Source organism: Rhipicephalus microplus, chromosome 1 (genome assembly GCF_043290135.1).
Source record: "Rhipicephalus microplus isolate Deutch F79 chromosome 1, USDA_Rmic, whole genome shotgun sequence".
NCBI classification, from domain to species: domain Eukaryota; kingdom Metazoa; phylum Arthropoda; class Arachnida; order Ixodida; family Ixodidae; genus Rhipicephalus; species Rhipicephalus microplus.
Window position 1 is genome coordinate 109,668,645 of NC_134700.1, and position 15,894 is coordinate 109,684,538.

General features: G+C 44.6%; 1 protein-coding gene across 1 annotated transcript in view; it reads left to right on the forward strand.

Moving 5' to 3' along the window:
* Positions 1 to 14,544, forward strand: part of LOC119185269 (uncharacterized) — a 56,191-nt gene extending 41,647 nt beyond the window's left edge. Inside the window, exons 5-10 of the mRNA XM_075866834.1 lie at positions 4,024 to 4,247; positions 4,361 to 4,548; positions 4,778 to 5,425; positions 10,239 to 10,349; positions 12,978 to 13,124; positions 13,867 to 14,544. Of these exons, the coding sequence (XP_075722949.1) occupies positions 4,024 to 4,247; positions 4,361 to 4,548; positions 4,778 to 5,425; positions 10,239 to 10,349; positions 12,978 to 13,124; positions 13,867 to 14,484 (1,936 nt within the window). The 3' untranslated portion in view covers positions 14,485 to 14,544. The remainder of the gene's footprint in view (positions 1 to 4,023; positions 4,248 to 4,360; positions 4,549 to 4,777; positions 5,426 to 10,238; positions 10,350 to 12,977; positions 13,125 to 13,866) is intronic.
* Positions 14,545 to 15,894: the final 1,350 nt, after the last annotated feature.

Below are 15,894 nucleotides of genomic sequence, written 5' to 3' on the forward strand. Positions count from 1 at the left end.
CTCTGACGCAATGGCACATAAGTCGGTAACTTCAGCAAAGCTGTGTAGAAAAGCGATGGCAGTGTCTTTTGCGACATGCTGAATTTCATTTCCGAAATTAGTGAGCAGTACGTTCGCAAGCCCACCACGTAAGCGAATAATGTCTCGAGCTATGCAAATACCCCTCTTTAGCAGCAGCTCGACATTGCCATCCGCTATTCCTTCAGAGTCAACGAATGCGTCATTCCTTACGCTAACCAGGACGCTGCATCGTGGTGGCACGGTTACGTCGCCGTCAATAACACGCAACGCAGAACTTCCCATCTCCTCGTCTATGGCCAGCTTTGTCGAAAAAGAAATACTAGAATTCTGCAGGTTTATTATGGCGCCGTTATCTAGCAGGAAATCCATTCCGAAAGACAGGTGGCTCATTGCAGAGAGTGTGGTTGTTATCCTCTTTTTCAGGATACTGAAGTGGTTTTTTGGTCTAAAAATGAACTAACTCGTGAGTTGACAGAAGCTTTTCACATAAGAAAAATAAGGGAACACTGCGTCAGCCAGCCTTAGGTTTTGCTGCACGATAAAGAGTTTGTTTTTCTAGATTATGTTCCGAGATAATCTGTCTTCTTTTACCATGTGTTCTCGATGTGCAACGGATGTACTTTTTTGTCTGCACACGCATGCGTCGTGTTTTTCAATTGTCTGTATATATATTGTGCCCTTTTTAATAAACAGTTTAGTTGCGAGAAAGCGCTTGTCCTGTCTTCCTGTCTGTTTTTCGTGCGCTTTAACTGATGGGTATACCTTTCAAGAGATTTCACAGTAAATGTGATTTCAAATTGTACAGCAAGATGATCACTGTTTGAAGAGAAATCAATTGTTTTCCAAGAACTTATTGAACCACTCGACCTGCAAGATGTAATATCTAATAGCGATCGTGTCCGTAGGCTGTCTAATAAATGTAGGCTGTCTTTCATTTAGGCAGGTAAGGTTTTTATTCATCATCCGATTCCACAAAAGACTACAGGAAAGGTATGTTATAAATTCCCACAAAACATGAAGTGAGTTGAAATCACCAGTCAGAAATATTTCATTCTTGAAATTAGCTAAGGCAGTATCTAATCGTTTAGTACTATGCAAGTCCGTAGTAAAATATGCGTTTAAAGTGAAAAAGGACGGCGCCCTGGCAGACTGAGGTATATTGCCGAAATTTCACACTCTTAGGACATAAGCTGAAAGGCTTTGCTCGCTGTGTGGCAAAATTTATTCGAGACTAGTATCATTAAACCACCTTCTAGTGATGGGTGGTCTAGCAAAAATGCTATAAAATTGTTTACATTACAAATCTTAGCGGGGTTAAGCCAGGTTTCTTGTAATAAAAATATATCAGGATATAATTGAATTATTAGGCGAAGCATGTCAGTAGAAGCAGAAATCAAAAACCTACAATTCCACTGAACTACTTTCAAGATTTCTATGTTGACGAACGAATAACTTCAGCAACGGCTGTTTCTAAACTACTCTCTTTAGAGAACGCACTGGTATTATTGTTGCCCTTTTTAGGTTTTGAGTTTGGGCAAGAAAATTTTACAGGAGATCCAGGAGATGACGCCTGAAATCTTGGCATACGTTCATTTCATTCCAATCCTCCGCGTGGTTTTACGTAAAAGGTTCAGAGAAAATCGGGGTTTCCTCTTCTCGGCGTTGCCCCTGTGGCGTAAATTCGGCATCTCTTCCACTGCACAAGGTGTCGACTTGGCTATCGGTACTGCTACTGCGGAAACCAGCTGTGTCATTTGTGAGCAAAACACTGGAGAGATGCACTCACTTACGCTCGTAACTAGCGCTTTCGACATTGCCTTTTCTACTGCTGCTTCAATAAGATTCAAAATCTTCCGTCTCACTTTGTTGTTCGTGCCTCTAAGTGACTCCCGCATATTCGAAGGCCCCCTTCTTTAAGACTGACATCGCTTCTGGCCACGAGCAACGACGTATGTTCATGATTTCTAGCAGTTGAGTTTCATTGGATCTTGCGGTGCAGTTCAAGTAATCGACCGCATAATTTCCTGCAGAGAGGCAGCACTTTTCGGTTTCGGCAGTGCACTCCCTCTATGGATGGGCATTGCCACAGATGCGGCAACGTTAATTTCATTTACAGCGCCCTACACACTGACCAAAACGCAAATATTTTTGACACTGAAGATGACGAGAAGCGAGGCGGTTGACTCTGAAATTGAGTGGCCATACTTTCAACTTTGATGGACAGGACGTGTCAGCAAAGGTAGCAATAACCGACTCAGTGGGGCTTTCTCACCATTAACTAAGCGGCTGCAATGGTATAAAGCTATGACACCAGCATCAGACAGCTTTTCCAGAGTCTCAGCAGGCGTCAGTCTGTATTCGACTCCTCGAAACTTAGTGCACGCTAAACGAGGCGGGATAAACGCACTCACCCGGGCCGAACCAAATGTCTTGCACTATAACATGTCAAAAACAAATGAAGGATTTGACAATCTGCATACCAAAACACCTCTTCCGAATCGACAAACACCACTTCTCAGCTGGAAGTGCAGCGTCATGGCCTGCAGCTCCGTACGGATTGCCTTTGGGTTGTTGAGCCTAATAAATTCACCACTTGAGGGCACCAGTGCAACAAGGATGCTGCCAACCACTGCGGAAAAGTATTCCAGTGGCAAGTCATAATGACGCAAGGAGGTTGACCAAGGGCTGTGCCCTTGACTAGGAGACAAATTAGACAATACCACTGATTCGATCGTTTAAACAAGTATTATGCAACGTTAGCTTGTTTCAAGAGGTCAAATTAACCCAAGGCTCAGCCAAACCACCATCCGAAAGAGTCCGAAGGGAACGGCCACTTCTGTAGTAATCGCGATGCTTGTAATCTCCAGTTTTAACAGGAACAAATTACTCACGCCAGAATGATGACATTTTTGTTTGTTTTTCAATGTTCACAAAAATCAAATTTATTACTCTGCACTAAAAGGTAAAAAGAACGAAAAAATTGCAGACACTTCCTGCGTTATATTTTTCTTTTTTGTTGCAATGTGCTTCGATAAATTGCTTCTCAGTACGTGAATGAAGGCATATGCAAAGTGCCGTGATAGATAACTTGGCATTCTGCTCACCGGTAACGCAAATAGTAGGCACTGGATGCTCAATAAGCAAACCGGGCTGCAGAAATACTGATGGATAAAAGTGCAGCGAGCAGTGAATTCCGGAACATTGTTCTTGTCTCTTATCTCTAAGACATCGGTCACCAGGCAAGGTCCTACTGCATCCTTGCACAGCAGATTGTTTTCGCAGCTACCGACGAAAGCACTCGACGCCAATTGTTTTTTGCATCGTTCTGCTGCCCGCTGGACACTGCACTGAAGACAATCAACAACGATAAAACCAACCTAACAATTTCGCCCACAACAGAGAACGCGAGCAAGCGCAGAACACTAAAACACGTGAGGGCGTGTATTTTCACCAGCGAATTTTACGAGCGGGCCTTGCTTCCTTGCTTGATCCTTTCTTGTGGCTTTTACCCGCTAAGGGGGATTCGCCAAGAAGCCGGCGGCTAATGTAAGTCAATACCTTAGGATTATCCAGGCTAAGGAAATATGATTACTTTGTTTTCACTTGACGGGATCGCCATGTACACCCATGCAGTGCAAGGGGCTGCACTGAGCAATAATAGCGTGGGCAGAGGGCGCTGGATAAAAATATTTTTCGTAATAATAAAGGCCATCATAAATTTTTTTTTCACTACACCCACATAGTATTGTCCAGGAAAAGAAATCTCACTTGTAAAACCTATTGATTGTATCGACTTGTCACGAAATGATTCGGCGCCGCTTCTGCGTCGCTTCTACGCCTGCGCGTCGCGGCAATGCCTCCAAACACGGGCGCCGGCGATAAGTACACTCTCGCCCGAAAGAAGCAAGAAAACTGTGTATGTGCCTTGATTGAGTGGCAGTTGCAGTGGAACCTTCAGTGCGGAAACATTAAAGTTATGTTATCCCACATCTCGTGACCCAGAAAACGAACGTACCGCACCGCCATGGCCGACGAGGAAAACCTTGCTGCCCTTCAACAAGAAGTACAACTGCAACAACAACTGCAGGCCCAGCAGCAAGTGATCCAGAACCAAGAGCAGCAGCTCCGGGAACAGCAGCAGCGCAATGAAAATGGAGCGCTCTCATCCGATGATCATGCACGACCCCACTTGAGCCATGCCCCCCAAAACTTTGCTCTAGCAGTCCGTGCCATCCGGGCGCCTCCATTGCTGCGGCCGCCACCGACACGGACGTCTGTCGCGTCGCCGTCAAACTTCCAGCGTTTTGGGCAGAAGCGCCTGATGTGTGGTTTGCTCAAGTCGAGGCACAGTTCTCCAATGCACACATCAACCAGGACCGGACGCGCTATGACTACATCGTCACCCATCTAGACTTTCGCTATGCGGCTGAGGTTCGCGATATACTTGCAAACCCCCCGGCTTATGACCGTTACCTACACCTGAAGAAGGAACTGACCCACCGGCTTTCACCTTCACAAGGCGAGAAGGTGCGTCACCTACTCCAGCACGAAGAACTCGGTTACCGCAAGCCATAGAAGCTCCTGCGTTACATGCGTGACCTCTTGGGCAGCACCCCGGTTGACGCCTCCCTCCTCCGTATCATCTGGCTTCAGCGTCTACCCTCACATGCGCAGGCCATCCTCCAGGTGCAGCCGAATCTGCCGCTGAACCAGCTCTCTCACATCGCCAATCAAGTCATCGAGATTCTGTTGCCAGCATCGCCTCTCACCGTTAACGCCGTTTGCACACGACAGTCCAGCAGCGAGCTCGCCCACCGTGCCGACGAAATCACCCGTCACTGCGACTCAATTGGAAGGCACCTGGATCAAAGCCCAAAGCTGTGTCCACAAAAACGCTCCCAAAGCCAAGACAACGCCGTTTCATCGCACGGAAATGATCAGGGCCCCTGCTACCACCATCGCCGCTTCGGGGACAAAGCCCGGAAATGTCAGCCACCTTGCTCAGCTGGACATCAGGGAAACTTCAATGGTGGTCAAAGAAGCGTTGCGTCTATACCCTCCTGTCCTGCTCATGGTGGCTCGATGCTGCATTAAAAACACAACGGTTCTCGGACACTTCATTCCTGCCGACGTGAACATCATCGCACCGGAGTGGTACGTGCGTCGTGACCCAGACCTGTGGGAAGAGCCAGAAAAATTCATGCCTGACCGGTTTTCTGAGGAAAAATCCAAAATGCGCCACAGTGCCGCTTATTTCCCTTTTGGCCTTGGCCAGAGGTCATGTCTTGGCAAACGGGTTGGATTTTTGACAATGAAGACAGCCTTCATAAAAACTTTGCGAGACTACAAGCTTGAAATATGCGAGAAATCTAAAGATCCCTTGCTCATGACTGTTCCGAATCTGGTGGGAAACCCTGAAAGTGGAGTGTACCTGAAGCTTACCGCCCGGCATTCCCGAACGGTGGTTTATGTGGCTTGAATAATTAACGTGCAGTGGCGAGGGCGTTTGTAAAAGAAGTAAATGTTGTCTTTGTGCGTAATTGTGTTGTGTACTTACTACAAATCTAATAAAACCTCAGGTTACTAAAGCTGGGTGAACTGCTATCCAGTTTTACAAACAGTTTTCACGCAGTCATCAACCAACCATTTCATACACTCTCGTAGTTCGTTGGCACCGCTCGCGTCATCTTTAATAAAAACCACTGTCTCTATTAGTAAATTACTATTAAGCGTAAAATATTCAGATATTTTTAACCATTTTAGTTGGCGATGGTATTCGGCCCTTTCCGCTGGAAGCCCTACCTGTTTCGCATCCCAAGTTTATGCATTTACCTTCCTGGTATTGCAAATGTTCTCGCCAATGACCTTCCATAAAAAACTTGGTTTCAGCAAACCAGACATGGAATTACATTAGTTTCGGCTACGAAGCTTTCTGCTTAGATGTGCAAAAAGCAAGTCGTAGTCCTGACCGTATCTAAAGTTCGCGTAGAAACTTCCAGAATGAACGTCCACACGCCCATGATGTCTGTCCCCATATTTGTGCATTGCTAATAATCTGCGTTGACAAATACATGTCCAGTTCAGTGTACAGTTCATTGTCCCATAACCGCCACACGACTATGAGAGACGCCATAGTGCGGGGCACCGGAAATTTCCCTCTCTTGGGGTTTTTAACGTGCTCCAAAATCTGAGCACACGGGCCTACATCATTTCCCCCTCCATCAAAAAATAATCTGTCTCTTTATATTTTTAATCATTTTAAAAAATTATGCTCATGTAGCCACCGTCACAGGAAGCCTTAGAAGTTCTGGTGAATGTGAAGAACCCGCAGGATACGCATGTCATGTATGCGTGACCCGGAGCGTCAAAACCGGCTGACAAAACCATTTCATCAGCTTGGCCTAATCGAGATTGGAAGCCATCCCAAAATGTGCTCCGATTTTTTCGCCCTCTGCAAACTGACTATAAAGCACAACGCTCGTACACCGCCTGGCTGAGCAGAGACGCAGTGAAAAGCCTCAAAATAGTTCAAACGAACTTCTTTCGCATTACACGCTTCTGAAACCAATCTTCCCCACATTATAGACTAAGGAATGCAATGGAACTGCCCATGCCAGGTTGGGCGTAAACGTAACACCGTCGTTGTCTATCTCATCCACAACTAACCGTTCACCGCTGGCAGGCGCAGCTGGCCTGGTCAGGTCCTCAGGGCCAGCCAATCCTAGTAAACAGGATGGGGCGCAAGGCCACGGTTCACATTGCCTTGAAATCTGGATGCCGGTACTATTGGGTGAAGACGTCATTGGCTCGTTATATCAATAAAGTTTAGTCCTTTCCTGCACTGGCGGTAACCACAAATGACTGGTAAGTAAACATTATTTGGAACCTAACACTCGACTTTTCCCTGAACTGTAATGTGTGTCAGGAAGCTGAAGGAGGTTGGTATTTGTTGTTATTTCAAAATTGCGCAAAATGTTTTTGTTAGAACAATTTCTTTTGCTGTTGCTTTGAAGGACTTACATGTAGAAATTTCAAAATTCAGATAGTTGTTTGAGAAATGCATTGTGGAAGGACCGACTAGTGGCAGCAAGCTTGTCCGCTACACAATTCAACTAGATCTTATTGTCACTCTAGAGTTTCCTAACATCTTTATGCCGGGAAAGTTCCACGATCTATTAGAATAAGCTTCTTGACTCCTTGTGTCAAAATTACAGCCCATCAATATCGGTTGTCTTTTGAAGTTGTTGCTCTGTCTTGACGCGTACGCAACAGTGAATGTAACGGTGATTCTAGTGTGTATGTAGGCTTTGAAAACGTAGGCGTGCGCAAGGTTCCCCACTAGCGGCGCCGAAGGTTCATCGTTGCACCTGCTTTCGACTAAGTAAATGTATGGGGCATAACTCACGCCTACTCCTAGACGGCTACAAAAAGGCAACCTTTCAGCTCTTCACCGCCTACCCCTTTCGCACGAATATGTCAAACCTTCTAGTTACATTTCAGTGTAATAAATAGAAAAAGGGGTTCATTGAGGGAAGTACCAATTTATGCGTATTGTGAACTTCATTTTATGGCTTGGTTTAGAGCGCATAGATACAAAGAAGGCACAAAGGTGCGTTAGTTTCAAGCAATAGATTAAAACAGTTGGTCTTCATTATAATGCTAATAATTTGAAATATATCAGTGCAGCTGATTTATATCTGAGGCAGACTTGCGTTGTTCTTGAGGTCCCTCACCGCACACAGTGATAGCGCAAATTCGCACTGCTGTGGTGATTCGTAATGTTTTATAGTCTTAATAGCAAGTGCCAGGTTTCATCTTCCATTACCAAAATGTCGAAAGCTCCTCCCTTGCACGTCAGCCTGATGCAAAAATAAAGCTCTCAATTTTGCCCAGAGAAAGCTGCTTCATCTTTGTAAACAACAAAGAGTCTCTTTAGGCTGTCTTAACTATGAGCCATCAAAATGTCGTTAACGTGATAACTTTGAGGAACTCGTTTCGCAGAAACTCCGGAGTCAACGTCGGCATCTGTGCCGGCGTGGGCGTCGTTGGTTGTCAGCGAGAAATTATCTTGTGCAGGACCACAATATCGAGAAACAAGAATTAAGTAACGGAAAATTTCGAATCTGAGTGAGGATCGAATCTTGGCCGTTTGCGTAGCAAGCAGGTCTTCTACCTCATATCCACGCGTCAGCTTTGAAATAAACTGCAAATAACATCCACTGCTTGGAAATGCAGTGAAAAGTCGTTGATACTTTACAAACGCTCGTGTCCTGTACACAGGCTTCACAATACAACATGTAATATCTCAGTGATTGCGTGACACAAGCATGCCTTGTCATTCGGCGTGAAAACGAGTGGTTATCATAACCACTTCATGGTTTGAAGTGAGCCACCTATTACGAAGAGCACGCATGTTTCTGCGCGCATTCTTTTAGGACCATGTAGCGGGTTCATAGCATGTTCGAAAACATTTCTCACGTGTTACACTCGTGGGTTGAAGCATGCTACTCATTACACTGTACACCACCATATGCGAAAGCTTCAGTGACACAAGCCACAGATTGCATTTAGCAAACCACTATTTAAACGTCTCGAGTAACATCATGCAATAAAACGTATGGACTAAGTGGTTGAAATATATACGTACTAGAAAAACGATATCGCTATCGTGTTCAATTCATAAAAGTGAAGCTTCAGGGTCCCCTAATTTTTGTTTTAGAATTATATCCCTTATCATTTGCGGTGATCTTTTCATCCGTAGCGCTTGCAAGTGTAAGAAATATAACGCGCGTATTACTGCCAGCGAGAGCCTGCTTGGTATCTCGATGGGAACGATGCGACTGGTATGACACAGACTCATTTATTTGTAGAAAGAAGTCAACGATGAGCTCATGCTGTCCTCGCAACTGACCCGCCTCAGGCTTGTCTCACCCTTTAGTAATGAGTCACGCTTTGTGAATCAAATAATATAATATTTATTATTCCTGCGCTCTAATTTTTATATATATTCGGGCGTATACGTCTTGCAAACTAGATTACAACAATGCCTCAAGCAGGTCGAAGGCTCTTGCTTTTTGCAAAATGCAGTGATTACTCTTCTAACCAAAAAAGACTTCCGAAACATGATATCGCGTCTTCTTCCTAGCATCCATGCTTACGTGCCCACTTTTTCAGAAAAAAATATTTTAGTTAGAAAATACCATCGGAGTTTGCTTGACACATGCCCCGCCGCGGTGGTCTAGTGGCTAAGGTACTCGGCTGCTGACCCGCAGGGCGCGGGTTCGAATCCCGGCTGCGGCGGCTGCATTTCCGATGGAGGCGGAAATGTTGTAGGCCCGTGTGCTCAGATTTGGATGCACGTTAAAGAACCCCAGGTGGTCTAAATTTCCGGAGCCCTCCACTACGGCGTCTCTCATAATCATGTAGTGGTTTTGGGACGTTAAACCCCACATATCAATCAATTGCTTGACACATATGAACATCGGAACGGACTTACTCTCTGGCTAAGTTGCACTGTTATTCAAGCGCTCACACGAATTATGTTACGTGTTTTACGACACCCCAGTACGTAGCGGTACACACTGTGCCAATGCATTCAGGTAACATCGCGTTATTATTACGCGCCGCGAAGAGCACGTTGTAAGGGATCCAATGCATATGTAAAACAAATATTTAAGTACAATAATCAGCTACCGAGGGGCACGTCTGTCCGTGGTAGCAAAATACAAAACGCTTCCGGATATATGAGTAAACAAAACAGACCTCTGTTTCTTCAGGATGAAAACAACAGTATAATGTAAACAAAGATTCATTCAAACAATCAACGAATTCTGCCAAGGACAATTAAGCGCAAAATGGCATGCTGAGATTGAGAAAACAACCTCGCTTTGTAGCCAGCAAATGCGCATTTGCGCGCACTGAAATTTCATGTCCACAGCGTCGCTTGGAATCCCGCAAGTGTGAACTGCGCGCTCTTTGTGCCCGCGACGCAGGGACCATGAAGGTGTCACGCTTTCAGTGCGGCGCGCAACTCACCCGGTTACGGAACTTACGTTAGGGCGTGCGCGACAACTCCGTTTTGCAAGATCGCAAAACAGAAAGGCACACGCTAACACACGCAGCCGTGCGCCCGCGCCAGCCACTCAAATGCAGGCATTTTCATCACGTAATCTCTAGAGAATTGCACATGCCGTGAGCATAAGTATAAATGTCTTCAGCCAGACACTCAGATCATACACACCCACTTCACTGCTTCGGTAGCGACTTGCTATCGCAGTACGCTGAAATACTCGCCACCAGTACGAAGAAACCGTAACATGTTTCCCAGGGTAAGAATATGGGCGTCTATTTTTTATAACTTATTTTCGGTTTGTTCAACTCAAGATGCAAATTTCGAGCAGCTTTTAGCGAATGAGTTTGAAAAACCTTGTAGTATGAATTCTTCCTGCTTTTGCATGGGGAAGACAGCGATAATACGTTAAAATCCTTCTAGTTTATATAAGTGATCAACAGTAAGAATGTTATCTGCGTTTCTGCTAGCCGTAAAAGGAAACTATGGCAACCATTTGAACGGCTGTAACCGAGTGATGCAGCTCGTACCACGTGAGGAGCACTGAAATATTTCAGTAGATCGTGACAAGATGCTGTGCGTATCCTTCAACAATGAAAAAAACCTTGTTTTTAAAGTTTCATTTTGTCCTTTTCTAGTCTTATAGTTGAGGATCTTACTAAAGAGCATCATAACTAGACTTACCTTTCCATCTAGTCGACTCATTCACCCCAACTGGTTCGAATAATTCTAGATACCTGACGAGCTTACGATGAATCAATCACGCCAAAAGCCGCAGTTGGCTCATTTCTCTGAAATGGATCCTTGAAGCTTCTTCTTTCGGCCGTGGTGGACCATTAGTTGAAGTGCTCGGCTCCTGACGTGAAGGTAGCGGGCTTGATCACAGCCGCGCCGGCTGCAATTTGATGAAGGGGAAATAGCAGAGGCCCGTGTTCTGTGTGATGCCAGCGCACGGTAAAGAACAGCATACGGTCTAAATTCACTGAGCCCTTCGCTAAGGTGTGTCTTATTATCATATCGTAGTTTTGGGACGTAAAATCTTAGATGCTCAAGAAAAGTATTCCACACACCTTCTCTGACCTGACATAACATGCCGTCTCCAAATGAGCCTTGTGCGGCATAAATAATTTTGGTCGTTCTCGTTACGCGCGCTCCAGTATTTGCCCCCTTGTGCTTCTGTGCCAGGAGGAAACATCCTCATTCACATGTGCCTTGTAGCGCCACTTGAGTAGTCGCATTATTTACAGTGTTCTTTGTTGACTTTTGAAATTCTGGCCTAGTTATTAGTAGCACAATGCAATGGTCACATGCTTGCCTTGTTGAGTATCAAGATAAGCTGGCTCGATTCATTTTCTAATACTCTCTCTATGCGTTCTAACCAAGTTTAACACTTCTAATACAACGCTCCGTTCCTTAACAAACGTCATTCTTGAGAAATTCAACAACTGAAATATACTGTTTTACCGGCTTGTGAGGCTGGCAGCCAATAAGGACGTGTGTTGCATTGTCTGTATTGCATGCAGCTCTCTCTTCTACACTTTACGCACCAACCTCTACTCATCCAAATTCTCAACCAAGGTCCCCAGTAGTGGGTGTGTTATCTGTAGCCTCACTGAACAGAGCACTATAGTCTTTAATTCCTATAATAAAGTAATATTTCCTGACAATCTTCATTTTTCAAGGTCCACGTGGAATGAATAGCAATCGAGGGCCCATTCCTCCACCTTGCCCTCTTCTTGATCGGCATTTTTCTCATTCCTTGTGGAGTATCAAGAAAGCAGCGGCGTGCATTCAGATATCTATTAAGACATTGACAAGAGGTACTGCACTCTCCGACTGAGCAGTGCCCCCATAGCTGTTGCAATGTCGTCCTAATGAAATGACGGTTCGTAATAAATGATAGCTATGGCATACATGGTGATAATTGCAGTTTTCTCAAAATTTTCGCGGATGACAATTACTGACAGTATCGTACAGCTTTCTGATACCAGACTTTTCTTAATCTTAAATCAAATGCAGCTCATGGTTTATGTTGATGTTCGCATACTTTCAAGGTTCGTATGCGTTCTTTACCAAGGAAGATAACTTGCCCAAGGAACGTTGTCTTTTCTTTCTTTTTTTTATTTCACATTTACATTACAATCACTTTTAAATGAATCACCTATACTTTCCTTGGCATGATTGTTTGTTAGATCACATTATTTGTGTTTAACAAAGAAAACAAGTCCTTAATGGTATATTTCTTTCTTTAATGAAGCATTGTGTGTGAAGGTCTGAAAACTTATAAAATATGTCATGTCCCGTTTCATGAAAATTTACAGGTGTTTAGTTTTCTGCCACATTTTTTTTTTTTGGTTTGGTATATGCAAAATCTTTTGAGTCTCCTCGCGTGTTCAAATGAAAGATTGGTATCTTACTCCTGACACCTAATCATGGTTGCGAACCTGGCCTCTATACTCCGCAAAATTCGCATGGAACTCTTTCCACTTCGTGACGACTTGCACAACCGAATGCCAGCCGCGGCAGTCGCATTCACCATGGAGGTGTAAATTTTTCCCTCCCGGGTACTTAAATTTAGGTGCACGTTAAACAGCCCCGAGGAGTGCTAAATTCCCGGAGCCATTCACTTCAGCGTCTCTGATAATCATGTCGTGGTTTCAGGACGTTAAACCTCGTCAAAAACTATTATTAAGTGGTGACGACATCTCCGTGCCTATGTTTCACTACGAATAATTTTTAATTACTCCACAAGTTTTCTTTCCCACAAACTTTCCGCTGGCGTAGTTTACGTCAGCTCCACCAACTTTAGGAATTTACACTTTCTTCAAATAACTTATGCAGCTTAAAGGTGGTGCATTCTGATAAAAATGTTTCCTTCCCAATCCAGTTTCAGCTGTTCCTCGCCTGCGTTGCGGCGCGAGCCATTGCACAGAACAGCCAACAAACAACCGTGGGATACCAAGATCCAGGCTACGGTCGCTCCATTGGCCCTGCGGTGGGCACTCCTTACCAGGGATATGCCGACTTTGCTGGAGTGAGTGATACTACTTTTCGGTCACCAGTTTTGTTTGAAATTAGAGCAGCAGCTAGCATAAGACCGCCCGACACATACATCGAACGCCGAATGTGAGATGGAGCACTGCGCCGCATACAAGGCTTGTAAGGTTGAGAAGTTTATGAAGCTCTCGAAACGAACAACAATCTCTCGTAACCGATAGCTCGAGATTTCCAGAAGGTTGAGCTCTAGGCATGTGCTATGAAACTAAATAGCCATCCACGATAGCACACTTACTTACTCAAAAGTCTTTCCGCAACCCTGCTATCTATGGAAGCACATCTTCTTCTTCCCTCTACTTTCATCAATTTAAACTTATACTTTTCTGAAGAATGTGTTAGGTATCTGCCAGACTTCACATCGCAATTAGTACACTTTGTTAACAAGAGTCAGTGTAACTGGGAGACATTTAAGTTGTTCTTGTTCGTATGTACTGAAATAATTTCACAGCTGTAACACAAATCTATAGTAAATTACAGGCATATTGCACTCGTCTTAAAATTTACCGAGACGTAATACAAAACGAAAAATACACCCAAGATTTTCCCTGTAACAAACAGTTGACATGAATTCTATTGATTCCGCACTTGAGAGGTCGAACCTGACGCTGCTTTTTTGCCGTACCATACATAAAGTGAACATCAACAATTCATAGTGAGCTTTATTTCGTTTACTTCTGCGTGCCCGTGCATCTCATGTTATTTGTCTCCCTTCTTTCTAGCCACCTCAACCATACAGCACAAACTACGACATTGTGGATGAGTTAGGCAACCGGCAGTACCGCAGCGAGCAGGGGGATGCCAACAACATGAAGACCGGTTCATATGGATACACGGACGTATACGGCCTCTACCGTCGCGTTAACTACGTAGCCGATGCCAATGGCTTCCGTGCAACGGTGGATACAAACGAGCCGGGTACAGCGCCCGGAGCCAGCGCCGACGTCGTGTTCAACGCCGCTCCGGTAGTCCCTCCGGTTCCAGGAGGAACTGCAGCTTCTGCAGGTCTTGGTGCTGCAAGATACGGTGCTCCAGGTTATGGCGCTAGGGCTTCGATCCCGGGCTACAATAATGGATACGGCAGATACGGGGCCTACGGAGCCCCCGGTGCCTACGGCGGATATGGCGGATACGGCCCAGCTGCTGTTGCCAACGGTGCCTACGGGTACGGTGGGTACGGGCGTTCCGGCTACGCTTCGTATGGACAGGGCCTAGGAGGATACGGCAACGGTGGATACGCGCGTCCCAACGGCTATGGTTCTGCCTTCGGGACTGGTCGATATGGCGCTGCGGGCTACGGCGGATTTGCTGCTGGTTACCCCGGTTATCGCCGTCGCTAATGGGAGTTTAGCATAAGCTGATATCAATAAATGATGATTGCGAACATAAACAAAGCTTAACGTTTTATCAGTGCTTCCTTGTGTTCTTTCTTCTCGTTCATTTTGCTCACTTTGCAATACGAACGTTTAATTGTTTTACTGACAGCTGAAGAGCGACGTTCGTCTAACATATTTCAGGCAATAACTATGTACGATATAAAGATTCACAACTGAAGAGATTCTACGCACAACGCCTGAATGCTCATTTTAGTGTTATGCAAGAAATCATTGATTTTTGAAGGTAGAGAATATGAGTGACAAAAAAGCACCCAAGCACCTTGAAGGGTTCAGCATAATAAAAAGAAACAAACTAGAGTGAAAGTCATCTATAGCATATCTGGCACACATGCTTACCTTTAAACGTGTTTTTTTTTCCTGAAATCTACTTCTTTTAAATTCCCTCAACACAGCATTCCCCAATCGGTGCACGTACCACTTTGGCTTGACCACTGACACATGTTGGGACGACTGTGGCGCGTTAGAGTCGATGGAACATAATTCTTAGGTTACCAGGTATAGAGAGAAGAAACTTCTTTAGAAGAACTTCTAAAGCATCGCTGGATCTAGGTAAAATTTTTGTACCTCCCTCTCTTCCTCTGCACCCTCCGGTGTTTAAATATTTCTGTTCACATTCCTCTATCACGAACCTACATCACAGCCATTACGTTGTACCTTGCACATTCCACGGTCAATATAAATATTTCTTGCCAACGTTTTTTTTTTGTCTACTTCTCATCTTAGTGCCTTTTTGCCCCTAATATCTTTCTGTCATATAAAATAGCATGTATGTGTCTTCTTATGCATATGCAAAGTTTTCTTGTTTTCCCTAAAAGAGCTTTGTCTCTATATTACTCAGTAAGTGGCCACGTTCCTAACCTAGTGACAAGGCGCGAAGAATGATCGTCTAGGGCGTATGAAGGTAAGATAAGCAATATGATCACGTCCCTGTATTTTTCAGTCATTTCAACCTAAAAAGTAGAACTGCGCGTATGCAACGAAAAAAATAAAAAATGACACGTTATGTGAAACACGTCGATTCCTCCCAGTGCTTATCGTACATATGCTGCTTTTACTTTTTTGTTTTGCAACACCAAATGACGCAATGTGGTATACTTCTGCAGGTCCCTTGAAACCGCTTCGACACTACGCATTTGAGGAGCTTATTTGTTGAATTGCCAATAGAACAAATGCAGATTTACTGTGGTCGTATGTCAAAGAAGTGGTTGCTGGAACTTCATCTTGGAGAAGACTATGCTAAGCTCAACCTGAAACGTAAATTAAGTGGGATAATGTGGCATTTGTCTCACGTATCTTCAAAAATAATTTTGCAGAAAATATAGCGCTCCATTAAACACCGCACACTTACTGCAC